This window comes from Sinocyclocheilus rhinocerous, unplaced genomic scaffold (assembly GCF_001515625.1).
Source record: "Sinocyclocheilus rhinocerous isolate Xijiao unplaced genomic scaffold, SAMN03320098_v1.1 scaffold2570, whole genome shotgun sequence".
In the NCBI taxonomy this organism is placed as follows: Eukaryota; Metazoa; Chordata; class Actinopteri; order Cypriniformes; family Cyprinidae; genus Sinocyclocheilus; species Sinocyclocheilus rhinocerous.
Window position 1 is genome coordinate 283287 of NW_015629500.1, and position 27933 is coordinate 311219.

Below are 27933 nucleotides of genomic sequence, written 5' to 3' on the forward strand. Positions count from 1 at the left end.
GAAAAGAAGGTCAGGAAAAAATCTGTAAATGGAAAAATCTCCACACATTCTTTGTGCATTTTTCTTTTTTTCTACTTGTTACTTTAGAAAATGTTTATTTACTATTTATTCAGGTTTTTTAAGGTATCTAATATTTTGATACTTAATTTCCATGATTTAAATATTCTTAAAAATGTAAAGTTTGTTGTCATTTGGAAGTGTGTAGGCCTTCTCGCATTATTATGCTGTTACATTATGATTATATATTCAGTGGCATAAAATGGTCTTTAAAATGACAATAATATCACTTATCGCAATTATTTCTGGGGCAATATATCGCACAACAAAAGGTTGTTATCGTGACAGGCCTAATTATCAATGTTAAAAACAGTTGTGTACAATTTTTTTCAGGATTATTTGATGAACAGAAAGTTCAAAAGAACAGCATTTATCTGAAATATAAAGCTTTGCAACATTATAAATGTCTTTACTGTCACTTTTGCTCAATTAAAAATGGATGCTGAAAAGATTCAGCATCCTTGCTGAATAAAAGTATTAATTTCTTTAATTTCTTTCCAAAAAAAAAAAAGTTTATTGACTAAACTTTTGGACGGTAGTGATGATGTTACAAAAGCTTTCTATTTCAGATAAATACTGTTCTTTTGAACTTTCTATTCATCAAATAATCCTGACAAAAATGGTACACAACTGTTTTCAACATTGATAATAATCATAAATGTGTCTTGAGCAGCAAATCAGCATATTAGAATGATTTCTGAAGATCATGTGACACTGAAGACTGGAGTAATGATGCTGAAAATACAGCTTTGCCAACACAAAAATAAATTGCATTTTAAAATATATTCAAATAAAAAAGTTATTTTAAATTGTAAAAATATTTCACAATATTACTGTTTTTGCTGTATTTTGGATCAAATAAATTAAGACACTTTCTTCAGCTTCATACTCGTTGGTCCCGTTCACTGCCATTATAAAGCTCGGATGCGTCAGGATATTTATTAATATATCTCTGATTGTGTTCATCAGAAAGAAGAAAGTCATATACACCTAGGATGGCTTGAGGGTGAGTAAAGCTTGGGGTAATTTTCATTTGAAAGTGAACTAATCCTTTAAGGGCCACACTAACAATAAATACATTGAAAATAATGCATTATAAACATGTTTGTCAACATGTAAGCTTTTATGAAGCAAATCAAGGAGTGAATTGCCAGAAACGGGTATCTGTTGGGCATGATTCAAGTTAAAAACTCAATGGCAGAAATATGTTATATTTAGTAAATCTTACTGAAAATAGATGATTAATACATTTACAGTGCCGCTTGAAAGTTTGTGAACCCCTTGCAGAATCTGTGAAAAATTTTAACAAAATAATTTTTTTATTTAGTACTGCCCTGAGTAAGATATTTTACATAAAGGATGTTTACATTAAGTCCACAAGACAAAAAAAATAGCTGAATTTATTAAAAATGACCCCTGATTCTTAATACTATGTGTGGTTACCTGGATGATCTACGAATGTTTTTTTGTTTTGTGATGGTTGTTCTTGAGTCCCTTGTTTGTCCTGAACAGTTAAACTGAGCTCTGTTCTTCAGAAAAATCCTCCAGGTCCAGCAGATTCTTCAGTTTTCCAGCATCTTTTGCATATTTGAACCCTTTCCAGCAGTGACTGTATGATTTTGAGATCCATCTTTTCACACTGAGGACAGCTGAGGGACTCAAACACAACTATTAAAAAAGGTTTAAACATTCACTGATGCTCCAGAAGGAAACACGATGCATTAACATGAAGTCCAAATTTTTCTTATTTTGTTTAAATATGAATTTTTTTCATTTAGTACTGCTCAAATTTGAAAGGGTTCAAATATGCAAAAAATGCTTGAAAACTGAAGAATCCGCAGGACCTGGAGGATTTTTCTGAAGAACAGAGCTCAGTTTAACTGTTCAGGACAAACAAGGGACTCAAGAACAACCATCACAAAAGAAAAAAAAAACAGTCGTAGATCATCCAGGTAACCACACACAGTATTAAGAATCAAGGGTTCACAAACTTTTGAACGGGGTCATTTGAACAAATTCAGCTCTTTTTTTTTTGTCTTGTGGACTTAATGTAAACATCTTTTATGTAAAATATCTTACACAGGACAGTACTAAATAAAAAATGACATGCATTTTGAATGATCTCTCTTATTTTGTTAAAAAATTTTAACATTTTCACAGATTCTGCAAGGGGTTCCCATACTTTCAAGCGGCACTGTATGTTATAAAATATATGTGTGGGTTTTATTCTATGAAGATTAAATAGTTTTTTTCTGCAGTACATGGATTTTTCCCTCTATTGGGTTTTCCTGCAGTTGGTGTACATTGTAAAAAAAACTCTGAATATCCATTTATGCCACACAACATGTAAGCAGTATATACCATAGGCTATTATCCACCAAAATGTACATTGTATGTATGTTTACTTTTGAGTTGAAAATATTAATGAAAAAAAAAAAAGTACAATTTCAGTCGCTGCAGGGCCCTATGCACAAGCTTTTGCCCATCATTTAAAGGTGTTGATAATGTGAGTTTTTTGATGATTAGTTGTATGTTTGGCCTCAATGATTGATTTGTGCTTATCATTTCTAGCAGGATTATCAGAAGTGCAACTTTTTCCACATGACACCAGCCCTCCTCACCTGGCTTCATCCTCACCTTCTTTCTTTGTTCTACTGTGTTATGTAAGTTTGTATTTTACCTATTAATTTTTGCATGAATTGTTCACTGATTTTAATTATTAATTATAAATTGTTAATTAGTCGTGTTTAAAAACTGATTTTTATTGTTGCATTATATGTCACTGTTATTTTAATTCTTAATTATAGTTCTTTAGTCTTGTTTTTTAAAACATTTTATTGTTGTATTATATGCTGTTATTATTACTAATGTATTGTTCTGTGATTTTAATGATTAATTATAAATTGTTAGTTAGTCTTGGTTTAAAACAGATTTTTATTGTTATATGTCATTAGTTTTTACTAATGGATTGTTTAAAAATTTTAAATAAACTGTTTTTGTGCAGTTAAAGCTTCAATTGTTCTTTTTCCTATTTGCCATCAACAGTTGAAATAGCACTTTTACAGGTTTTCTACAAATTCTAAAGGTTATACAGTAGCACTATAAAAGAAATTAAAATAACATTTCATAACTGTATAATACTATACAGTATTATTAAAAATCAACAGTGTAATACTGTACTTTGACATGGTAAAAAAAAATACAGTAAAATGCTGTATTCAATTTTACAGTAAGCTAAACACTACTGTAGTTAGTGGTTAGTAGGTAATTTTACTGTTGAATGAAATACAGCAACTACTGGATAATTGTTGCCAGTAAGTTACTGTTAATTTGACAATAAATTTTTTACAGTGTAGACCAAACCTGTATGCATTTCTGTGGAGCATTAAAGAAGATGTTCTAAGAAATATCTCAGGGTTTATTGTTATTATTGTTGTTGCTTATTATTATTTATTGTTATTTTGTACATACAAAAAATAGGGCCATTCTTTCAAGTATCTTCTTTTACGCTCCGCAGAAGAAAACCATTCATAAATGATGACAGAACATGAAATCTGAATATGAACTCTCCCTTGTTAACACCTTTCTGTGAGATCAGATGTACCAAATAACAATGAGGTCATTTCCTGTGGCTCAAATAGATCATGACACGAGCACCATCAAGGTCATGGGTTTGATATAAAAGCATAAATGCAAATGAAGAGTTCAGATGCAAAAGCCTCCAAGAACCATCTGCAATTTTCATCTAAAATGACAATTTTTATCAGCCTCCTATATTTATGTTCAGTTCTTTCACTTTAATGGCATAGAAAAGGACCTATCCATTGCCATTAAAGTAAAATGACTGAATCTAAACATTGGAGCCTGATAAAAATGCTAATTTTAGAAGAAAATTTCAGACGGCACTTAGAGATGATCAAATTTAATGATCTTTGTGATTTTTAGCTGACCCATCATTTTTATCGTATTTCATGTATACATGTACTATATTCATAAAATATTCAAGCAGTTTATTAATGTGTCTTGGTTTCAATACTGACTCTGCCCGTACTGGTCTATTCACTTGGTTATATTTTGCTATAACTTTTCTGAGATGTGAACCTCCACCGTGTAAATGCTTTGGTTCATTTATTTATTATTATTATTATTTTATTTATTTATTGCTAAAATGTATGATGTGATAAAAGATAACTTTACAATGAAAAATTATATATTTAAAATAAATTAAATGAGAATTAAAGAAACAAGGAGCATTCAAATATTTAAGAGCCTTTATTTTCTGAGTTGACAGACTAAAACAGCATTCGTTGTCTCTCGCACAGCATTATATAAATCCGAAATCCCTTTCAATATTTCACTCTCATCAAACAGGGGAAATACATTCAAATGACAATAGGACCTGTAGCAGATCTGTAACAATTCCAAAGCTGTATTTTATTGCATGTGTGTACTGATATTGATGGCTATAGATGAAAAGCCAAGCAACCATCAACTTAAAACTTTGACTAAAACTCCTCCTTATCATATAACATCTGCCAAATTAACATGTACAGTATGTCTTTACACAGATATTATAAGATTGAGTCAGAGTGCATGAAATTTTCTTCCGACTTATTGGAGTCACAGTCATTGTTTCTTGTCAAGATCAGTCATTCCCCACCACCTGCATCGTTCTTTCCAGAAGGGTTCCAGTTCATATTCAGCTGCAGAGAGTGTACTTTGAATGATGCTGTCTATGGCTTCGGCAGCAAGGGATGCACATGGCTGGCCACATCGTTGAAGGAGAGCTGGAAATAGCTGGGAACTTCATCCCCAGGGAAAGACACAAGCTGGGCACCCTGACGATTGACGTGTTCGTAGAGCACCCAGACACCACCTTTCACTTTGTGGGAAGAAGTGGTGTCACTGAAAGCAATGTCACGAAGATTGGTTTCTTTGTATAGGGTCACACTTCTTCCCCCATAGCACACGTGCTCAAACAGCTGGATTTCAGGGTCGACCAGGTCATCTGTGATCATTTTGAGGGAAGAAAACCTTCCTTTGTCCTCAAGAGTAGCGTATTCTCCTTCCTCAAACACCCGCTGCTTTCCAGTGAAATTCTTGTCATAATACACTACCCATGGTGCGCCAATGACTTTGAGAGATGAGATGGTGTTGTTGAAGCCCTTTTCTTCTAAGTTGTGGACATTGTTCTTGAATTCAGCTGTTCTGCCGTTGAAGCCCTCTTTGGTAAAAACAACAATCTTGCTCATTTTGAACAATAACTGTAGATCAGAGGCTGGAGAAGGCAAGTGCTTCTTAATCAGCATTTTTTATTTAGTACTGTCCTGAGTAAGATATTTTACATAAAGGATGTTTACATTAAGTCCACAAGACAAAAAATAGATGAATTTATAAAAAATGACCAAAAGTTAAAAAAAATTTTCAAAAAAAGTGATCAAATGATTCTTAATACTGTGTGTGGTTACCTGGATGATCTACGAATGTTTTTTGTTTTGTGATGGTTGTTCATGAGTCCCTTGTTTGTTCTGAAAAAAAAGGTTCAAACATTCACTGATGCTCCAGAAGGAAACACGATGCATTCAAAACTTTTGAACAGGATGAAGAAGTCCAAATAGTTCTTATTTTGTTTAAATATCAATTCTTTTTATTTAGTACTGCCCTTCAGAAGCAGAAGAAGATACTTACATGTTTCCCGGAAGACAGATTAAGTACAATTTACCTTGATCTTCGAATTCAGTTGTCCTCAGTGTGAAAAGATGGATCTCAAAATCATACAGTCACTGCTGGAAAGGGTTCAAATATGCAAAGATGCTGGAAAACTGAAGAATCTGCAGGACACAGAGGATTTTTCTGAAGAACAGTGCTCAGTTTAACTGTTCAGGACAAACAAGGGACTCATGAACAACCATCACAAAACAAACAAAAAAACAGTCGTAGATCATACAGGTAACCACACACAGTATTAAGAATCAAAACTCATTTTAATAAATTCAGCTATTTTTTTGTCTTGTGGACTTAATGTAAACATCTTTTACATAAAATATCTTACACAGGACAGTACTAAATAAAAAATGACATGCATTTTGAATGATCTCTCTTATTTTGTTAAAATGTTTAACATTTTCACAGATTCTGCAAGGGGATCCCAAACTTTCGCATGTCACTGTGTATATATATATATATATATATATATATATATGGACAGTATTAAATAAAAAAAAAATGACATTTTGAATGATCTCTCTTATTTTGTTAAAATGTTTAACATTTTCACAGATTCTGCAAGGGGTTCCCATACTTTCAAGCGGCACTGTATATTATAAAATATATGTGTGGGTTTTATTCTATGAAGATTAAATAGTTTTTTTTTTCTGCAGTACATGGATTTTGCTCTATTGGGTTTTCCTGCAGTTGGTGTACATTGTAAAAAAAACAAAAAACTCTGAATATCCATTTATGCCACACAACATGTAAGCAGTAATATACCATTGGCTATTACCCACCAAAATGTACATTGTATGTATGTTTACTTTTGAGTTGAAAATATTAATGAAAAAAAAAAGAGTAAAATTTCAGTCGCTGCTGGGCCCTATGCACAAGCTTTTGCCCATCATTTAAAGGTGTTGATAATGTGAGTTTTTTGATGATTAGTTGTATGTTTGTTCTCAATGATTGATTTGTGCTTATCATTTCTAGCAGGATTATCAGAAGTGCAACTTTTTCCACATGACACCAGCCCTCCTCACCTGGCCTTCATCCTCACCTTCTTTCTTTGTTCAACTTCTTTCTTTGTTCTACTGTGTTATGTAAGTTTGTATTTTACCTATTAATTTTTGCATGAATTGTTCACTGATTTTAATTTGTAATTATAAATTGTTAATTAGTCGTGTTTAAAACAGATTTTTATTGTTGCGTTATGTCACTGCTATTTTAATTCTTAATTATAAATTGTTCTTTAGTCTTGTTTTTTAAAACATATTTGATTGTTGTATTATATGCTATTATTATTCCTAATGTATTGTTCTGTGATTTAATGATTCATTATAAATTGTTAGTTAGTCTTGTTTTAAAACAGATTTTTATTGTTATATATCATTATTGTTTACTAATGTATTGTTTCAAAATTTAAAATAAACTGTTTTTGTGCAGTTAAAGCTTCAATTGTTCTTTTTTTCTATTTCCCATCAACAGTTAGTTAGCAATTTTACAGGTTTTCTACAAATTATAAAGGTTATACAGTAGCACTATAAAATAAATTAAAATAACATTTCATAACTGTATAATACTATACAGTATTATTAAAAATCAACAGTGTAATACTGTACTTTGACATGGTAAAAAATACAGTAAAATGTTGTATTACATTTTACAGTAAGCTAAACAGTACTGTAGTTAGTGTTACAGTAATTTTACTGTTGAATGAAATACAGCAACTACTGGATAATTGTTGCCAGTAAGTTACTGTTAATTTGACAATAAATTTTTTACAGTGTATCCAGTACGTATCCAGCCCAGATACTTGAAATACAATAAGTATTTTAAAGATGACCTCTTCAGCCCTGAATGTCAGCGGTGATCAGGACATCTAGATGAGCCCCAGAGACAGATCCCCAGTTAAGACCTTGTCTCCTAGACGGCCAAGACCACAGGAACCAGTTGAGTCCTCTCCACAATGTGACATTGCTGCAGCCTGGAATTGAACTGCTGGTTTCGTCTGGCCAGAGGAGAACTGGCCCCCGACTGAGCCTGGTTTCTCCCAAGGTTTTTTCTCCATTCTGTCACCGCTGGAGCTTTGGTTCCTTGCCGCTGTCGCCTCTGGCTTGCTTAGTTGGGGACACTTAATTCAATGATGAACTGCCTTTAACTGAAAAATGAGTGTTTGCTTTTGTCATTTTGCATTAATGACACACTATTTTCCTAATTAATGCTGTACATTTGCTTTGACACAATCTGTATTGTTAAAGGCGCTATATAAATAAAGGTGACTTGATTCATAACTGAAATTTTCCCTGAATTTATTGAAAGGTAACAAGCACATTTCTCACTAATAGATGCAATATTATTTCAGATTATGTTCCCTATTCTAATGTAAACATTTGCTGTTTTCAAATAAGAAAAGAGACATGAAATATTGCAGTGAAGAATTCAGTCTTTGTTTTATGGTTCAACAAGAGAACAAACTACAGATGAGACACATCCTGAATAAACACAGTCAACTGCCAAACAGTTTATTGACAAATTTGTTTTTCGCACAAATGATGATGGTCACAGAACAAGCCGAACATAAGCATTTTTCACACAGGATACTTCCTTCTAATGTCATGCAAAATCATACCCAGGGGGCCATTTTTATGTTTGTCAGCACGTCAGTAAGTCCACTCGATTACTTTTAAGTGGTCTTTGATCCTGCTTTCTGTGCGGTTCCCCCTAAATCTCCACACTGTTGCCTTGCAGACTTCCCAGAATCTCTCAATATTTTGTGTGAGCACCTGTCCGAGGATCAACAAAAACCTCTTTATGGTTCACAGTTAGGTTATATCCAGCATCTCTGAGACAGTTATAGGCTCTCCACCCATCTGACACAACAGTGCTTCCTTGTCTAACATGCTTCTGGAGAACTGGCATGTGGTGTTGAGCTAAACGCTGATTGACAACTCTCAGAATGGGTCTTCTGCACTCCTGCTTGACCGCAAGCATTCCAAACACCCATGACGTCCTGTTGCTCTGTCTTCCTCGGTTGTACTAAAAATGACAGAATTTAAGAATTTATTGTCATTCATTTTTACTATTAATTGTGACCAGATGTAAACGAAAATATATTACCTTTCTTTTGTGGCCAAATTTGCTCTCATCAATGAAAACAATTTTGTGTCTTTTTCCAATTTTCAGGTCACCTCTTCTCTTCATTCTTTAATTGCAGATTTGCAGACTCCATGCAGATGATAAGCAAGTTTATTCAGTGTGAAGAGCTTCCAGTGATGCCTTCCTTTAGCATGTCCACTTGCCACAATCTGAGTCCTTGTGAAAATCTACAGTTTAAAAGCAAACACATAGGATACACAGAAAAATACATAAAACATATCTTAATACTCAGTTCACAATCAATTTTATGTTATTAATGAGCAGGTCATATGGTATTTTAAAGTGTCCTATCCTAATATTGTGTTGGAGTCCCATACAACAGGAATAAATGCATCTAAGGTCAGAAAACATTGTAATTTTCTCAGAACATATACTTAATATTAGAATCATTTTTCAATGATTTTGAAACGATTCGTTCGAAGCAGTTCTGAGCTTAAGATCTGTAAACTCCACCCTTCCATCAGCTTACTCTGCTCTGATTGGTCAGCTGGCCAAGTCAGTTGTGATTGGTCTTTCCGTATACAATGCGTGTCGGAAACGAAACACCCATTACTATAATAAATATTTTGCTCCGGAGGGTTACTTGTAAACAAAGATGCTATAAGGTTACAAAAATGGCATCGATATTACCTTATCAATTTGAGCCCGAGTCCGAGGATGATACCGATTCTCAACCGGAAACTCTATCGCAAGCACGACTTGATCAGGACGTTTCTCAGTGGTAAGTTCAAAGTTTGCATGTGGTACTTTGCGTGATGTGACAGCAGTTTTATTGCATTCATTATTATTATTATTTACTTATTTGAGGTACACGTGTGGGAACTGTGTTAGAATGCCCAGTGAGGCTGAAAACACAGCGTCTTCTCGACATGACGTAAACACACTAACTAGCTGAAGTGTTTGTGGGCAGGATTATGCAAATGTGTTACCTTGTGACGTATATAGGTAACAGGCATAACATTCGAAAATATGACGACTTGTTAAGGCAGTTCAGAGTCGACTCTTTCTTTTGAGAGACAATATCTTTATTTATCATGCCCTTTTTTGATGAACAACTTTGCAGACTGTTTACATTGAAGGATAGCTACGTTTCAAACTGCAAAAAAGATATTTTTCGAAAACCCATATGACCTGCTCTTTAACATTACTAACAACAAGTATAAGCTCTGATATTATCTGCTTGAATAATATACTACAAAATAGTTTCATCTCAACACGAATACAATAATTCTTACATGATCACAAATAGTTATTATAACATTATTAAAACAACCCTCATTATGTAACAAACACAGGATGATATATTCTTACCTGTAAATAAAATGCATCCATGTCTGGAGGCTGAGATGAGACTTGGAATATATATATATTGAGTATATATTGAATATATTGAGCCACTTCGGATGCTCTTGCTGTATGATTTATTGTGACATTTATCTTGACACACCCTAGCAGAGGATAAAAGAATTAAAATAAGTATTCACAAAATCAAAAATATTTTGTCATATGTTATATGTAATAGACATTTTGTATGTCTCCCTATATCTGACACACCCACTTCAGGTCTTGAAGTCTCCACTAATGAGCTGATGAGTTGAATCAGGTGTGATAATTGAGGGAGACATACAAAATGTGCGGGGCTGGGGGCACTCCAGAACAGGTTTGAGAACCACTGTAATAGGGGAAACTGTGAAAATCCCATTTAAATATTTTCCTGTATTTCTCCCGTATTTTTTATCTTTCTCGGAGTATTTGATATGTTTGCTACATTCGCCACCGGTAAAGCTCCCGTATTTTGTATGGCCCAAACCTCATTATATGAATAATCAGGTCAAGCTGCTTTGTAACTGGGGAAACCGCTAAGTTATATTTCTGCTGTTCAGAAAGTGCCACCTGCTGGCAGAGAATGAATTAGCATTTTTCAATAAGCCCAAAGCCAAAATCGACGTAGAAAACATGTAAATGTGAACCAATGGGTCGAAAAGAGACAATGAATCATAAAAATCGAAAGATATATCCTACACAAAGATATATGTATATGTTACTAAATGAATATAATTGTTTGATAATTGTTTAAATGAATATAGTAATTGATACTTTTATAAAAAATTAATTCCTGTGACCTTTTATACAGCCAAAGTGCAAGTTGAAGCTACAACACAAGCCGCAGGAATCCATTCTGGAGAGCTCCAAAGATGCAATACCTAATGATCTGGAGGAAAATGAACCTTCTTTACCAAGCTGCAGCAGCCAGGGTTCTTATACTGTATTAGTATGTTGTCATTTTGTCTATGTGACAAATAGCAATTAACTACTTGTATTTGTGTCCAGTATTAATTGTTAGCTTACTAATATTCCTTTGGGATATGTTGTTTCTAGGCATTTTTTCTATGAAAATGAATATAGAATTTCTGGAAGAGAAAATAAAATGAAGTAAAAAACAGAAGCAAAAACACCTTGAGCAGCAAAATCGATACAACAATGCTGCAAGTATAAATATTTTTACCTATATGACTGACCGTTCAAACCAGGTTTGTGACAGGACTTTTTTTCATCCAAATTTAGCATTATTAATCAGTACGTTAAGAGCACTTCTCCCTTACACATGTATCTAAGTCCAAAAAATAATAACAGCTTGATAAAACATCTGATCTCATCTTTTAATATTCATATCTAATTGGGCTTAACTGATGATTTTATATATATTTTTACATTTTTAAATTTTTTTTTCATGGCTTCTTTTTCAATTATTAGGTTTATTATTATTATTTTTTATACCATTGTAAGTGTGTGTTCTCTATTTATGGAAATATGTTTATCATTTTAATGTGAATGTGAAATATTTCTTTCTATTTCATTTGTTTTTCTCATCACTTACCCTTTTGCCATCTTAAACTTGTATGACATTATTACTTCTGTGGAACAAAGACCAAACATTTTGATCGAGATGTATATCCTTCCTCAAAATACACATGAATAAACCACATAAAAGCAGCATTAAGGTTAGAGTAAGTGGTTCAAGTAATTTCTTCTGAAGAAATGTGATTGGAGTTGGTTGAGAAACACTTTCCTTCTTGACATTGCCAGTGTTTTTGCAAACACTATTAATTCTACAGTGTTCTTGGCACAACGCATGGGTTAAATATGAGACAGTTGTAAGTGAGTTTCAAATAATGATCCAGCTAGGAGACTGCAAGACATAATATAACAAACTTTCTTACAAACCCTACACCAGATACCACATATGGATTAAATTACTAAAGACGTATGGAACAAAATGCTTTTCTACTGCCTTTATATTATTTTTGGAGTTTGAAAGTTTTAGTACTCATTGACTTGTGTTGTATAGAAATAATACCATCACATCTCCATCAAAATATCATGGTTTGGATATGCTGAAGAAATGAAATATACAAGTTAAACAGCATAAGAGTGAGTACATAATTTATTATAATCTATGTTTGAAGTATTCTTTTGACAAAAATTCTCTTTGAAATACATGATTAAAAAACATTTAGAAATGATATTACATATAAGGGTGTGTTTTTGCATCCACATTTTTAAATGAATTCCAAATAAATAAAACTGGTCCTAAAGAACTGCAATATCAGTTACCATCACAATATGCAAGAAATACAAGAAGCCTGCACTTTTTGTATTTTTGTTTACCGTTTTTCTTTATATACTTCATTTAATTATGTTTTGACAATATATCTTTCTTTCTTATTTGTGCAAAGTTAAAGGTCCAGAGGAGGTCATCAGCCGCTACCATCAAGTCCTCAAAACATTCAGGAAAGTTTTCACCATGTCAGAGGCATTCCTTCAGCACAATGTTGACAGAGGCACCATAGCAGCAACAGCACCAATAGCAGAGCTTCAGATTGCAGACCCCAAGACCTACAGCACCCTGGTGTTTGATCCAGCTATGGAAACATTGCTTGCTTTTGCAAAAAGATGTGCCAGTAGTGTTAAACCTGAAATTAAAAGATCCATTGAAGATCTCAAGGCTCGAGGGCATCTATTGCCCATTTTGATGAAGTGTTGAAATTATTATGTGTTGCTGCATGATCTTGTTCAAGAAAGAAAGAAAGAGACTCTTCAGTAAAAGTTAATGTTTAGATAATTGTTTTAGATTAAATAAAAAAATATACTTGGATGTTTATAATTATTTTTGTTCTTTTTTCTTGTTTACAATTTGTTATATTCTACAAATATATATTACTTGTTAAATTAGTTTATTGGCTAGTAACTTTTTGATCAGTGTTGATAAAAAGGACCTGAATGAGCCCTTTAACTTTAAATTACTATTTAAGATTGTTACAATATTAAGATTGTTACTGTTTCTATGAATTTTTTTTCTTATTATTCATTCATATGTTTTTATACAGTGTGTTGACTGTGATTATTCGGATGTGTCTCATCTGTAGTTTGTTCTCTTGTTGAACTATAAAACAATAAAGACTGAATCCTTCCCTGCAATATTTCATGTCTCTTTTCTTATTGGAAAACAGCAAATGTTTACTTTACAATAGGGAACATAATCTGAAGTAATATTGCATTTATTAGTGAGAAATGTAATCAGTGTGTTTCAGCTAATTTACATGTCTGTCAAAATACCCATTCTATATTTATTTCATACTTATAAGCTACACATTCACATAGTGTACTGAGAACTTATAAAGTGTGTAATTTGCACAATACACGCTATTAGTTTGTTTTATTTTTACAACTAATAAAGGCCTTATAAATAGCTTTAATGGCATACAAGTCTATAACTAGTCACTTATAAATGCAGTTATTAGTCATTCATTAAATTCTAATTTCTGATCCTTAAAATAAAGTGTTACTGATGGAGGGAAACAGACTGGATGGATGGCCAGTTCATTATAAGACTAACACACAACTCTCCTCATTACTGCTGTTTGTAATGCTGAGGATGTCTAACCATTTGAAGTGAAAGTGAAAGTCATGACATTTGTCAAGTATGGTAACCCATACTCAGAATTTGTGCTCTGCATTAAACCCATCCAAGTGCACACAGCAGTGAGTAGTGAACACACACACACACCCCCGGAGCTGTGGGCAAGCCATTTTTTGCTGCAGTGCCCAGGGAACAATTGGGGGTTCAGTGCCATGCTCAAGAGCACCTCAGTCGTGTGTATTGACGGTGGAAGAGGGTGGGCATTCACTCCCCCCACCTACAACTCCTGCCGGTACTGAGTCTTGAACCCACGACCTTCGGGTTACAAGTCCGAGTCTCTAACCATTAGGCCACAACTGCCCATCGATGGTAACAATGTTGCAATGTGTCATTCACCATATTTAACATACATGAGTAAATAAGTGATCAGTCGCAGCTTTAGTGTCTTTTATAATGTAAGGGGCGGGACTTCAGATTCAAGAGAGCATTTGATTGGTCAGAAAATCTGATGAGAAGCTGAAGTGCTGATTGATGCCTGCAAAATCATTGATCCATGTTTATCTGTATTGAGACTGTAATCTTTGAATGTTTATATCTTCTAAATATTAATTTGACAAATGTTTTGGAGTACACTAGCTTAAAGATATCCTTGAGGCTAACTTATTAATACTAAAAGAAAAAAAAAAACCCTATGCTCAATTTTGATTGAAGTTTAAAAATTAAGTTTAAAAATTAAATATAACCTTTTTTAGCTAGTACTCTGGTACAACATCCAGAACTCAAGTATTAAATCTCAGTGCGGAACTTGACAGTGGTGTTCTTCATCTTCTGTTTGTAGACCTCATCAAACTGTTCATTTTGTGCTACAGTGAAATGACTTTTCCAGTCTCCAACTTTACCTTTTGGAAAGAAAAAATAAATAGATAAATAATAAAAACAAGTGTAAGGACAGAATTTAGAAGAACTACATTAGATGATTTAGTAGTTTATTAACCTTTCCGCATGAAGGGTGAGATCTTGAAGTCCATGACTGGGATAGTGGAATAGTTGGTCATCTTGTTCTGTTTCATGGCATCAAACTGAACCCCTTTTGTTATTTTCTCCCTCTCTTCAACTGAGGTGGACAAACCCAAGAAGGAACACAAACGTTCCACCTCATATCCTGTCCTGAAAAGGTCATGGTAAAATGTATACTTTTGACACATATACATACTGATTTTACTCTCAATAATAATGTTACTTTATGAACTGAACTTACTTCCACCAAATCTTCATAGAACAAGTATATTAGGTTAGAATAAGTCAGTTTTTTCTCCCACCATCCATTGACATGGTCATACCAAGGGCCGAACACATCTAGGAAAAAAAAGTCTGATTTTTAAACATCCATCAGTGGCAACTTTTTTTATTTATATAGGGGTTGCACATAATAGAGAAAATTAATATTTTTACTTTCTCAGTGTTCTTGTAGTGATAATATTATAGATTTTTATTTCCTGATATCAAAATGGTTCTTTAAAAAGGTTCACAATGTAACTGGCCAGGGGTGCGTTTCCCAAAAGCATCGTTAGCCAACTATGGTCACAAGTTCCATCGTTATCAGCATAGTTCAACGAGTCATTGGGTGCATCTCAATCAGCTCCCAAGCTCGTGAATCAGTATATCGTGTACACGAATTCGGTCACTGGTAAGTTCCCTGGCTCACTGCACATTGGGACAGTGATGACTCAATTTCCGGTGACATGACTACGTACAACATCAACAGACAGCACTGTAGAACGTCATTGCAGGAATTAATCAACAACAGGCAGGACCAATCTCTTTTTGATATTATTTTTATTCTCTTTAAACTCATTGTTCTGTTACATGGTCTTATAATATTTCAGCCAAATATTAATGATAAATGTTAACTAGATGTTTTCATTACCTGTCTAGCGATGTGTGTTTATGCTGAAATATACTAATAAAATGGTTTGTCTTTTCAAATCTTCTATTGTGTGTCATTATATTTATCGAGTTGGTTCATGTGGTTTATGTTTTGCGCTTCAGAAATGTGACGTAATTTCCGGTAAGGGAGCATAGTGAGCACCAATGCTCCCTAGTTTTTGCGGTGCATTGTGGGATTTTTCAGGGAGCGAACGTTCCAGTGCACTGGAAGGATTTCGCGATTGAGACAGCCCTTAAAATTGCCGATTCCCTGATCAGTGCCCTGACTACTGAACTAGGGAGCTGATTGAGACGCACACATTGTTTCCTGAAACCATAGATCAAACGGACATTTGCAAACAGCATCGCAAAGTTGTGTGGTTAGAATCACAGCTCCCGACCTGTGGTTAGAAGGATCATGACAAGCTAGTGTGTGCTGGCTGTAGTAAACGCACGACAATGGGGAATAGTCCACAAATAATCCACAAAGAAAACCAAACAATAACCGGTGAAGGACTGAACAGAACAGGGAGTATAAATAAAAATGCAAGTGAGGGACTAAATGAATGGAACACAAGTGAACAGAATGACATAATCAAGACAACAAGGGAAACTGGGTCAAAGGAAAATCAACACAGAAAACCACAGACATGTAACAGCTAGTTGATTTCTTTAACGATGCATTGTACTATGCTAGTTAAGCAGCAAGTTGTAGCCTATGGGAAATGCACCCCAGAAAAATTTATTTATTTATTTATTTTTACTCTTAGACTTTAACAATTATTTTACTTACTTTTTCCTTCCATAAATTTCTGTAAGAAGGTGTTCCAGTCTCCTGGTGCAGGCTGTGCCATGTTCATTCGATCGAAATGAAAATAAGAAACTGCATTGTCTTTTGCATTCCGTGCTACATACACAATCTAAAATGAGTGGAAAAAAATATTATACAGTATATACAAAACATGAGACAGGAAATGAGGATAAAGTATTACAAGTATAACTTATTTATTTAAGTATTATGTAAATAGTTTTATAACAGGTTTGCATAACTGAATCACCATTTTCTTGTTTATCACTGTAAAGCTGCTTTGAAACAATCTGCATTGTATAAAGCACTACATAAATAAAGGCGACTTGACTTAATTGAATAGGTTTGGAAAAAAAAAATAAAAATGATGAAGGAAAAAATAGTTATGCCACAGCTAAAATGTAAAACCACACCTAAAATGTAAGAAATAATTTATTTAAATGTAATGGCAATTTACCACAACTGCCAAACATTTCACTGAAATAAAACTGTACTTCAATTGATCACTTTCTATCAAACATGACTCTTTAAAACACAAATTAAAAATATTATGAAATTAAATGAAATCAAGATAGAACATCTGACCAAAGTCTTTTTAAGGCAAGTCATTTCACTCGGCGGCCATATTTGAAACGCCTCTCAGTCATGCTAGTGCAGCTCCCATCTCGAATGGGGAAACATCAAATTCTCCAAAACTGTTCGCCAAGTTTATGATAAAATTTTATATTTGAAATCACCAATGAAATCTGACAACAACTTTCTTATAAATGTTGTTTCTTGTGCTCAAATAGGGTAAAAAAAAGCGTATTATTCAGGCAAGACCATCCAGTGCGCATGCGCAGTCATAAGTGTGCGTCTCAGAATGCTGATTGTTTCTATAGTTTCTATGTTTCTATTTTCTATAGTTTTTATAGCTGACTGGAGTGATTTGAAGCTGTAGCCACCGATCTGGACGAGCTCACAGATACTGTAACTTCATATATCAGTTTCTGTGAGGATATGTGCATCCCCACCAGGTCATTCTTATCATTCAATAATGATGAAGCGTTGTTTACTGGGAAACACAAACAGCTTCGTCATGCCAAAAAGGATGCTTACAGAAGTAGGGATAAATTATTGTACAACCAGGCCAGAAACAGATTAACAAAGGAGATCAGAGAGGCCAAAAAAACCTACTCTGAAAAGCTGAAAAAACAGTTTTCAGCCAATGACCTGGTGTCAGTATGGACTGGTCTGAGGAACATCACAAAGTACAAGACACCACCCCCACAGTCTGTGGAGAATCAACAACTGGCTGATGATCTGAATGTGTTTTACTGCCAGTTTGAAAAGCCTAGTCTCACACCCCACACCCTCTCTGATCTGTACTTTACACATTCACCTACCCCACTGCAACCCCGCTTCCTGCCTCTCCCACCATTCAACCTGCGCTTAAGGTCTGTGTAGAGGATGTGAACCGGGTCTTCAGAAGACAGAAATCTAAGAAAGCTCCAGGCCCAGACGGTGTTTCACCTGCCTGTCTAAAAGTCTGCGCTGACCAACTGGCCCCCATCTTCACACAGATCTTCAACAGATCACTGGAGCTGTGTGAAGTTCCCTGCTGCTTCAAACGCTCCACTATCATTCTGGTCCCCCAAAAAAACAAAATCACTGGACTTATCGACTACAGACCTGTTGCTCTCACGTCTGTGGTCATGAAGTCATTTGAGAGACTGGTCTAGCCTACCTGAAGGACATAACTGAATAAAGCTCCTTCTAAAATAAAGCTCCTTCTGATTCTGAATCTTGCACCTCCCGATCTGCTCACACACAAATAAGGGCTGCCCTGATCATATCAAACATGTTTGATATTTAGGATTTTAAATCTGGATGATCACGGCTATAATTATGTCAGTACTTTCACAATAGCCAATGCACAACCGCAAAACAAGCGTTAGGGTGAAATCTCCTCAGAGCACGCTAGCTAACACGTAAACATTAGTTGCTGAAATGTCATTGACGATCTGCTACGTGAGATCACGTGAAGCGCTCCTTCTGTCATGATATTCTTAATAATATCTTGTAGTGTGTGATGTGCCACGATTTTCAAATCTTGTGTGTGTGTGCATATTTAAGATTTTAGAGAAGAAAATCTGTAAAGTTTCTCCTTATGTGTGTGCTGCCACCAGATTTCATAATCATAAACATCCTGTAGTCTGAGCCCGGCTTTACTCAATCAGTGGGCTTCCTTTGATAGAGTGGCCATATTGAGCATTGCATTTTCCCCCACTCAAAACTATACAAGTGGCATGTCTTGGGTATTCTATAGTATTTTATATCACTAAAGTAAGTCACGTAATAGGATGATTACATGAAATTAGTTTTACATTATTAGCATTCTGTAATGGAAGATTCATGACATGTTATCACCTACATCACATCACAAGGTGAAAAAAAGTCCAATTTACTTCACCTTTGAGTTCTGCTCCCAGAAGGACTTGGGCACAAGCTGAACAGGCAAATGAGTTTTGATGAGGCGAGGAGAGGTGGTCAGATTATCAGCCAGTTCTGTTCCTGAAAGTTAGTAATAAAATGTGGTTCTAAATTAAAAGTATCCTAGTTTTATTGTGGTTCAGCCGAGACAAGATTTCATGTCCCTCAAAAACAGGAGGTATGTGAATGCATACATGGAACAGTGAAATATTAGAAAATTTTGTGTGTTTAGGTATAGAGTTTTCTAGATAGATTTGTCTAGACAGAAAACTTGCAGCTGTTTGCATATGCAATCCCCTGCTTTGTCTTGACTTTAAAATGATGTGGGACCTTAATTTGTTGTGGGTAAAAGCAACACTAATGCTGCTAATAATGTATGATCATTATTTTATTGTAATTTTATAAATTAGTTTACTAATTTTGTGGGTGAATTTATAACTGAGTATGACCATATTCCTTTGATTGGTGATTTTAATATTCGTGTGTGCTGTCACTCTATACCTCTAGCGACAGTGAAGTATGACTTCACCGCCATCTTTAATGAGGTCAGCCTATCTCCGTTTCTGGAATCATCTTTGCCTGACTTGGATGCTGAACAACATCTTAGTCTGTTAAATACTGCCATTTCGAAGGTTGTAAATGTCACTGCCCCATTTAAGTTTTAAAGGCTGAAACCCAAAACTGAGCCATGGCTTAATGCCACCACCCATGCCACCAAAGGATAAACTGCAAATATCCTTCAAAATGCATAAAGACTCTCTTGCTGCTTTTCAGAAAGCTGTGAAATCTGCAAAGTCTAAACATTTCTCAAAGGTGATTGCAAAAAATCATCATAGTCCTAAAGTTCTTGTAAAAATGAATGGCTACTGGTGGCTCTTCTCCTTTTATATGAATTTGCCAGTTAATAACAGACCCACTATGAAGCGTCCAGTTAGAGACTTATGCGGGAATGACCCATTTATTGTCACCACAACTCAGTACACTGAAGGAATTCTGCTTTGCATGTGGGTGTGTTTTTTTTTACAGGCACCACACAACTTTAGCAAAGATAAATCACTACAGTACAGTTTCCATCCGTACGCTTTCCCGATCTGTCTGAATATGGCCGCCCCATCAGTAGGGAGTTTGGTGTGAAGGGGTCTAGATCAGATATGTTAGATGAAGTGTAGCCTTGGAATTTAAGACAGTGTAAAGTACTTCGAAGGTGACAGACTGGGCACCAAGTGTTGTCATCATGTTTTAGGGAACTAATCTCTCTTTGGCTGCCACCAAAGTGTGGAGAATTAGGGGGATTGAAGTGAAATTGTATGTGATGGCTTGCCAGCTGCTTTTGCAGCTCTGGGATGATAGCTGTGTATGCTTCTTTCAATTCTTTCTCTCCTCCTTTGAAGTTGGTCCCTTGATCTGATAATAGCTCGAATGGCTTGCCTTGTCTAGTGATGTATCATCTGAGAGACATGAGGAATGAATCAGAGTTGAGGCTATAAAGGACGTCAATGTAAACTGCCCGGGTAGTTAGACATTTGAACAGGATGCCCCATTTCTTCTTGTTTCTGCAACCTACTTAACAGTATATGGACCAAAGCAATCCATTCCCTTGGAGTAGAAGGCAGGCTTGAATAAGCGTAATCTAGCTGGCGAGAGGTCTGCCATTTTGGGCACTTCAGTGTTTTTTCTCCACTTCTGACAGTCCACAGAATCACTCTTTTGATTTTTGACACCATTTGATGGCCTCTCTGCCTTGAAGAATCCAATATTTATGCCGAAGCTCTGCAAAGACTCTCTTAAGGCCTGGATGGTGGAGTTTAGCGTCATAACTCTGTATACATCTGGTGGATGGAAAGATTCAATTCCGTTCTCACTACTTTAGCGAGCTGTGCCTCAGTCAGCGCAGGACAGAGTTTCAGACGAAGTATTAATTACTGTTTCTTTGGTGCCACCCGTGATCTGGCTGTGAGGAAGGTCACCTCTACCTCCCCTTGTTGATCCTCTGTGCGTAGGTAAGCGACTGAGCCATAAGCACGCTCAGAGGCATCACAGAAAATGTGTACTTCTCTCTGGCTCATATCTGTGTCTCTGATTAGGCTGGTGTAACGTCTTGGAAGGACGATGTGTTGTAGGCCAGGCAGCTCCTCAACCCACTCTGCCCAGGTCTGTAGAAGATCTGCAGGTAAGTGTGAGTCATCCAGTCTCTTTTCTTATCCCAAAGGTGCTGCACTATAAGCTTGGCTCTGGTAGTGAAGGAAATTAGATATCTTAGCGGGTCATACTGACTTGCCACAGTTTTGTAAATGCTGCGCATGTTAGTCTCAGTGTTTGCTATGGGATGATACTTATTGGAAAGCGTGTCCGTTTGGTGATTCCAGAGGAGCCCCAATGTAGATTCTTGGGTGTTGTTCTGCCCTTGTGAAATCCAAAGTTCAGTGCCGTCTGATCTGGCCTCAGGAGGTAAGTGGTTTATTGTTGAGAGCTGGCTGCTGGACAACTGCCTTCTGCCAATAAGCTCCTGAGTTTGTCAACAAGACTCTGCAGACAGTTGTCTACATAGAAAGACTTCAGGACAGAATGGTGGATGTCTTCCCCAGGTTGGCTATGATCCAGGACATGTTTTTGTAATGCAAAGATTGCACAGCAAGGGCTGCATGTGGTGCCGAAGGGAGAACCTGCCATTCATAAATGCTGGGTGTATCCTTTGTTGTTTGTTCTGGATCTTTGGCCAGCCTTCTCTTGATGGCTCGCAGCTGAGGGAGAAGAGCATTTTTGGGGGCCTTGAGGTCAGGCATATTCTTAACGCACAAAAGTGCGGTTGGATAGTGCTTAACACCATCCACCTCTACTGTCACCCTTGCTCTCCAGAATTTTCACTGCTTACTGGTCTTGTCTGGATCTTGTGCTCATCTTTTCACTTTGCCAGGGAAGCATGTCAATCTGCCAGAGTTTCTCCACTTGTTTGAGACCTCATGTTGCAGGTGTTGAAAAGGGCCCTGCAAAGTCCAGCTGAGATGAGTCTTGATGGCTGCTGGTCCCCCTGGGGGGCCTAGGCGAATTGGTTTCACTGCAGTAATGAGGTGGGGGTAGTCTGATCCAATGAACAGGACAGGGCGAACCACATCTAAATGGCTCAAAGGAAACCCTCAGAGGTAGTGATATTTCTCCCTCAAAGACTTAACAGTATTGGCTCACTGAAGGGCTGCTGAGACGGATGTGTCGACTTTGGCTTATAGCAAAGGAAACTAATGGCGCTTTTCCACTGCATGGTATGGCGCGGTACGATTCACTTTTGGGGGGTTTTCCAGTGGGTACAGTACCTGGTACTTTTTTTAGTACCACTTCGGTTGGGGTTCCAAGTGAACTGTACCGTTACCAAAACGTGACGTGTAAACTCTGCTGCTCACCGATTGGCCGGAGAGAATCGTCACTACCTGCGTCACTGAACTTGCGACCGCCCACTCTAAAGCGGCACTGAACTGCAGTGGAAACGCAAACCGTGCCGAGCCGAACCGTGCCGTACTGAGCCGTACCGAGCCGAGTCGTACCACGCAGTGGAAAAGCGCCATTAGACACATGAATATATCCCCAATAGTGGCCTTTTTGCAGTTCTTTTCTCTGTTAGTAACTCTTTTCTAAACCCTCCTGTAAATGTGATATCCAAACCGTCACTGTTATTGTATGAAGTTTTTTCGATTGTTTTTTGGATTGTCTAGATGAAGAGAAAACATATTTATCTCAAAACTTTTTATTTTTGAATGAATCAAAGAACGGGGACATAGTCTTTGGCCCAAATGAAAACTATAGGGAAAGTTGTATTGACCATGACTTCCTAACAAATAAATGCAGTGATAGGCTCTTGCTTTTTCAGTTACATCATCAGGAGAAGATCACTATCCATGCTTTTATTACTTATCATCGACTACTGCAATTCTCTTTATTGTGGTATGTCCAAGTCATCTGTCGCAAAAATGTAAGCAAAGTTATAGTCTTTTTTTTTTTTTATGGAACACACACTGTAAAAAGTTTACTGTAAAATTTTCAGTAACTTACTGGCCAGTAAGCCTGTAAATTTACAAAAGTACTGTAAATCAATCATTACAATTGTACTGTAAAATCACTGTAAAATTACAGTAGAAACGTTTATAAATATGAGTGAAATTACAAGAGCAACTGTGAACTTGTAATGCTATACATACATTTTACAGTAAATTAGAACATTTGTTGTGAAATTCAATTCACTAAATTAACTACAATTGAGATTTTTCATTGCTGTGATAGTGTGTAAACATTTTGGTTAACTTATTTCATTTGAGTACACTGAGAAGGAATATTTCTTAGTATAAAACTGCAAACATTTAATGTGTAATAGCAAAGTTACTAAAAACATGACTAAATCAAATCGCTGCAGTTCATCATCAGCTACAGCACACATGTAGGTGCTGAAGTACTTAACAAAGCGATCATCACTGCATCAACTCCACATTTACTGTCTTTAAATAAAACAGCAGAACATCATTGTTTGCGGCTCATCATTGACTGAAGCACAGGCTCAACTCTCCAGCACAATGGTGACCCACAAAACTACATTAAACTAATAGATCTCTCTTGAGCAAAAACACATTAATACAGTTCAGTTAAATATTTACTCTCCTTATAGATAATTATGTGAATTATTAAGTGATGATTGTGCTTTAGAGATGAACAGCTGCTGTTAACAAGCAAAATCACTGAATGAAAGAGAAACAAGAACTACAACTGACTTCAGCCACAGCCTTAGATGAAATCAACTGAAATAAAAGACATTAAATCTCTCAAGATCTGATTAAACAACTCCTAAAACAGCATTACCAGCTTCACACATTACTAACCACACTGACGCTATTTCTGTCAGGCCTCTACAGAAGATGTTATTGAGAATTAACAGAAGTTTAGATGTTTTTCTTTTGTTAGTTTTTTTGACACTACCATGATGGAGATCAGTGTTTGCTTTAGTTGGGCTCTTGAACCTTGACTTTTTAACATTAATGTTTAATTGGCTGCTGTAACCATGTGTGTTTAAACACATTTGTTGTGGCAAAAAAAAAAGCCAAGGCAGATTTTGTAGTATTGTTGAATATGTTTTGGTGGTGACATAATCATCATCAAACCTCAGGTTAACTGATTTTATTCGGTGTCTCTTCTCTTGCCAAGACAACGTTATGATAATACATTAAAACAAAAGAACAAGCAGGCGGTTATGAAAGATTGTTTAAAAAAAAAAAAGCTGTGATCTGCTATGAAACACACACATCAAGAATCAGCGTATGAATCTCAACAACGGTGACAATCAACAAAATAAATCAAACATCACTGAATCTGAACATCACAAAACACGCTACTAAAACTCAACACAAAAACAAAAGCGAAAATAAAAATAAAAGCATAGTAAGAATTAAAGACAATAAGTGGACAATTCAGCGGCATAATTTATTCATGCCGCAATGCATGCTGGGAGTCAAGGTTGAGTTTTGTACTGTGCTGGTTGGTACCCAGCATGCATTGCAGCATAAAGCTTTTGATTGTCACCCTTGTTAAGATTCATGTGCATATTCTTGATGTCTCTCTGTGTGTAAATAATGCCGTAGTATTAAAAGATTTTGTGCATAAAATGTTTTGAAAATCTTTCAGTAGTATCCCATCATGCAGTGTCAAATAGCTATCGTGAATAAAACAAAACTAACGAAAAAACCCACACCATGTCACTCGAGATAAGCCACTGAATGAAGTCAGTTAATCAGACTACCAGATAATGATTATACCATCATCAACAACACACAAAAAACAAATTTTTACAATTTTTCTTGTTTTTTTTTTGCTATAATGTGTTTTACAAAAACAGTTATAACAGACAAATAAAAATCTAACATTAAGAAGTCAAGGGTCAAGAGCCCAACTAAAGCAAACCCTGATCGCCACAATAGTGAGGTCAAACAAAAGGCTTTTAATAAAACATCTAAACCTCTGTTAATTCTCAAATAATTTTTGTAGATATATGACCGAAATAAAGTCAAATTGTAATGTGTGAAGCTGGTAATGCTGTTTATGGAGTTGTTTAATCAGATCTTGAGAGATTCAATGTCTTTTATTTCAGTTGATTTAATCTAAGGCTGTGGCTGAAGTCAGTTGTAGTTCTTGTGTTTCTCTTTCATTTAGTGATTCTGCTTGTTAACAGCAGCTGTTCATCTCTACAGCACAATCATCACTTAATAATTCACATAATTATCTATAAGGAGAGTAAATATTTAACTGAACTGTATTAATGTGTTTTTGCTCAAGAGAGAGATGTTAATGTAGTTTTGTGGGTCACCATTGTGCTGGAGAGTAGAGCCTGTGCTTCAGTCAATGATGAGCCACAAACACAGATGTTCTGCTGTTTTATTTAAAGACAGTAAATGTAGAGTTGATGCAGTGATGATCGCTTTGTTAAGTACTTCAGCACATACATGTATGCTGTAGCTGACGTTGAACTGCAACGATTTGAGTTAAAGTCATGTTTTTAGTTACTTTACTGTTACACATTAAGTGTTTGCAGTTTTATACTAAGAAATATTTCTTCTCAGTGGACTCAAATTAAATAAGTTAACCAAATGTTTACACACTATCACAGCAGTGAAAAATCTCAATTGTAGTTAATTTAGTGAATTGAATTTCACAACAAATGTTCTAATTTACTGTAAAATGTATGTATAGCATTACAAGTTCACAGTTGCTCTTGTAATTTCACTCATATTTATAAAAAAATTATTTTACAGTGATAGCTGTAATGCTTATTGTAAGTGACACCTTATTGTAAAGTGTTACCCAAAGATCAAATAATTTGACTCATTGGTATAGTGTACCTGCATATTAGATACATAAAAAAAAAACATCTTGATGTGGCTCACTTGCAACAACAACAACAACAACAACAAAACAAACACACAAACTGGACAATGAACATGAAATGGTAAGAAATTCAGTGAGCACTTATTATACTGTGGTACCTGACCTGATGGTATCACTTTAAAACATGACTCCAGGAATGGCACTCTCATATAGATAGGTTGGGAAGTCTGGCACTCTGGATCATCCTTACCAAAGTACAGAAGGTCTAGAATATATGAGACCCAGGTGGTACCTAGAATGAATGAAGAATGGAGTGTAGGAATTATTGCATGATGCAAAACCCTCTATTAGTAAAACACAACCCCCCCCCCAAAAAAACCCTTGAAAAAAGATGCTTACAACTATATAAAATTATGATTTTTCAAGCCACATTTTTGTAAAGACAAGATTTCTGCATGGCTTCTGCCTTACTGTATGTATCTCATAACTTAGGTAATGAAACTGTGTTGCTCAAAGGTTTTAGAACAATTTCAGGTTTGAAATCATTTACACATGATACACAATTTTGTTACATAAATGTAAAACTATGACAATTACTTTGACAATGGCTGTGTCCAAAATTGGCCCCCATACCCCTAAATAGGGCATTATTTGAGGGGACAGCTATTTGTAGTGATGTCCGAAACCATAGTGAATGATATCAAGAGCACTTATTTAATCCCATAATGCATTGCAATAATGAGCGTACAACTGATGTACTGTCTAATGCACTGTGAGGGTCATGCTGAATGAATTCCTGCATCTCACCAGAAGATGGTGCCTGCAGCTGAATCATCCATACATCCATTTTCCAAACCACTGGCCCAATGTGGGTACAGCATAATATCAAACAGGAATACATTTGCTATTAATTGATACTGGAGCTGCCAGTTTGCTATTTTTCAAACAATTATAAAGCAGCAAGCACAAAAGTGTCTGAATTCACTCACTCGTTTTCATTCACTCCTTTAACTGGACTATATTAGACTAATGTAGGGAATAGTGAATAAGTGTATGAGTGTTTGAACACAGCTGTTGTTTGTGAGTGAACCTTCTCTCAAACTAAGGGCAATATATATATATACACAGGACGATATTCAACAAATCTAAAAACAGATGAGCAAAGTAAACAGTGTCCACTGAAACAAATAGCGGGAACAAAAGAAAACAAGAACAAAATGCAAGACAACTAGGTGAAACAAACTATATACAGTATATACATTACTATTCCTAAAAACCAGAGCAGCTCTGGTCTGAGATGCTATAGACTCCCAGCTACCCTAAATTGGGAAAGTGGTTTTGAGAATGGATGGATGGACCAGAAGTGGTGTAAAATGTAGTGTATATTGAGGCTATAGTGTACTGTATATTGTATATGTATATTGAGGGAATCTCAAGTCATAAAAACTTGTCATAAAAAAAGTAAGCCCCAAAAAATCTTTACTAATATTAAAAATAGACCTCAGGAGGAAAATAATAGATAAATAAAGAATATTATATGAGTTAAGTGGTCACATGACATGCTGGTAAAATTGTTAAATGGGGTGTGCCCTCACCTGCTTTGGGGTAAGTGGCGATTAGAATGTCATCAGGTCTTGCTTGAAAGTTTTTCACCTTTTCCCAGTTGTCAGTGAAGTAGTGGACCATAGAAACACCCTCAAAATCAAAGAGTTCAGGCCGACTAGGTGGTTTCATCTTCAATATTAAAAGTGTCAGTTTATTGCTGAGGTTTCACTGCACTGAATAATCATTAGAGAATCATCATTGGCCATAAGCATTCAATGCTAAAACCAGAGGTGTAAAGTATTTGCGTAAATAATTAATTACTGTACTTGAGTATAATTTGAGATACTCTGTAGTTTTACTGAGTATCAAAGATATGAGCAACTTTTACTCTCTACATTTTTGAATAAGTATCTGTACTCTTTACTCGACTACATTTGTAATGAGTGTTGCAATTACACATTACATTTTGCATGGCACCTAGCTT

The 27933-nt window shown here is 35.6% G+C and overlaps 1 protein-coding gene across 1 annotated transcript; it reads right to left on the bottom strand.

The window, feature by feature from the left end:
• Positions 1 to 10338: 10338 nt before the first annotated feature.
• On the bottom strand, positions 10339 to 27638 carry LOC107738928 (cytosolic sulfotransferase 3-like). Its single transcript, XM_016550855.1, has 8 exons — positions 27500 to 27638; positions 26068 to 26196; positions 19030 to 19130; positions 16563 to 16689; positions 15102 to 15199; positions 14838 to 15036; positions 14587 to 14742; positions 10339 to 10370 (listed from the first exon to the last, which is right to left on the bottom strand). Exons 1-7 carry the CDS (start codon positions 27636 to 27638, stop codon positions 14630 to 14632), a joined length of 906 nt encoding a protein of 301 aa, XP_016406341.1. The 3' UTR covers positions 10339 to 10370; positions 14587 to 14629.
• Between the last annotated feature and the right edge of the window lie 295 nt (positions 27639 to 27933).

Coding starts and splice junctions, on each gene's coding strand:
- LOC107738928 (XM_016550855.1), bottom strand. CDS start 27,638: ATGAAACCACCTAGTCGGCCTGAACTCTTTGATTTTGAGGGTGTTTCT. Junction 26,197..27,499: donor CGCCACTTACCCCAAAGCAG/GTGAGGGCACAC, acceptor CATTCATTCTAG/GTACCACCTGGGTCTCATAT. Junction 15,200..16,562: donor GAAATTTATGGAAGGAAAAA/GTAAGTAAAATA, acceptor TTTTTTTCCTAG/ATGTGTTCGGCCCTTGGTAT.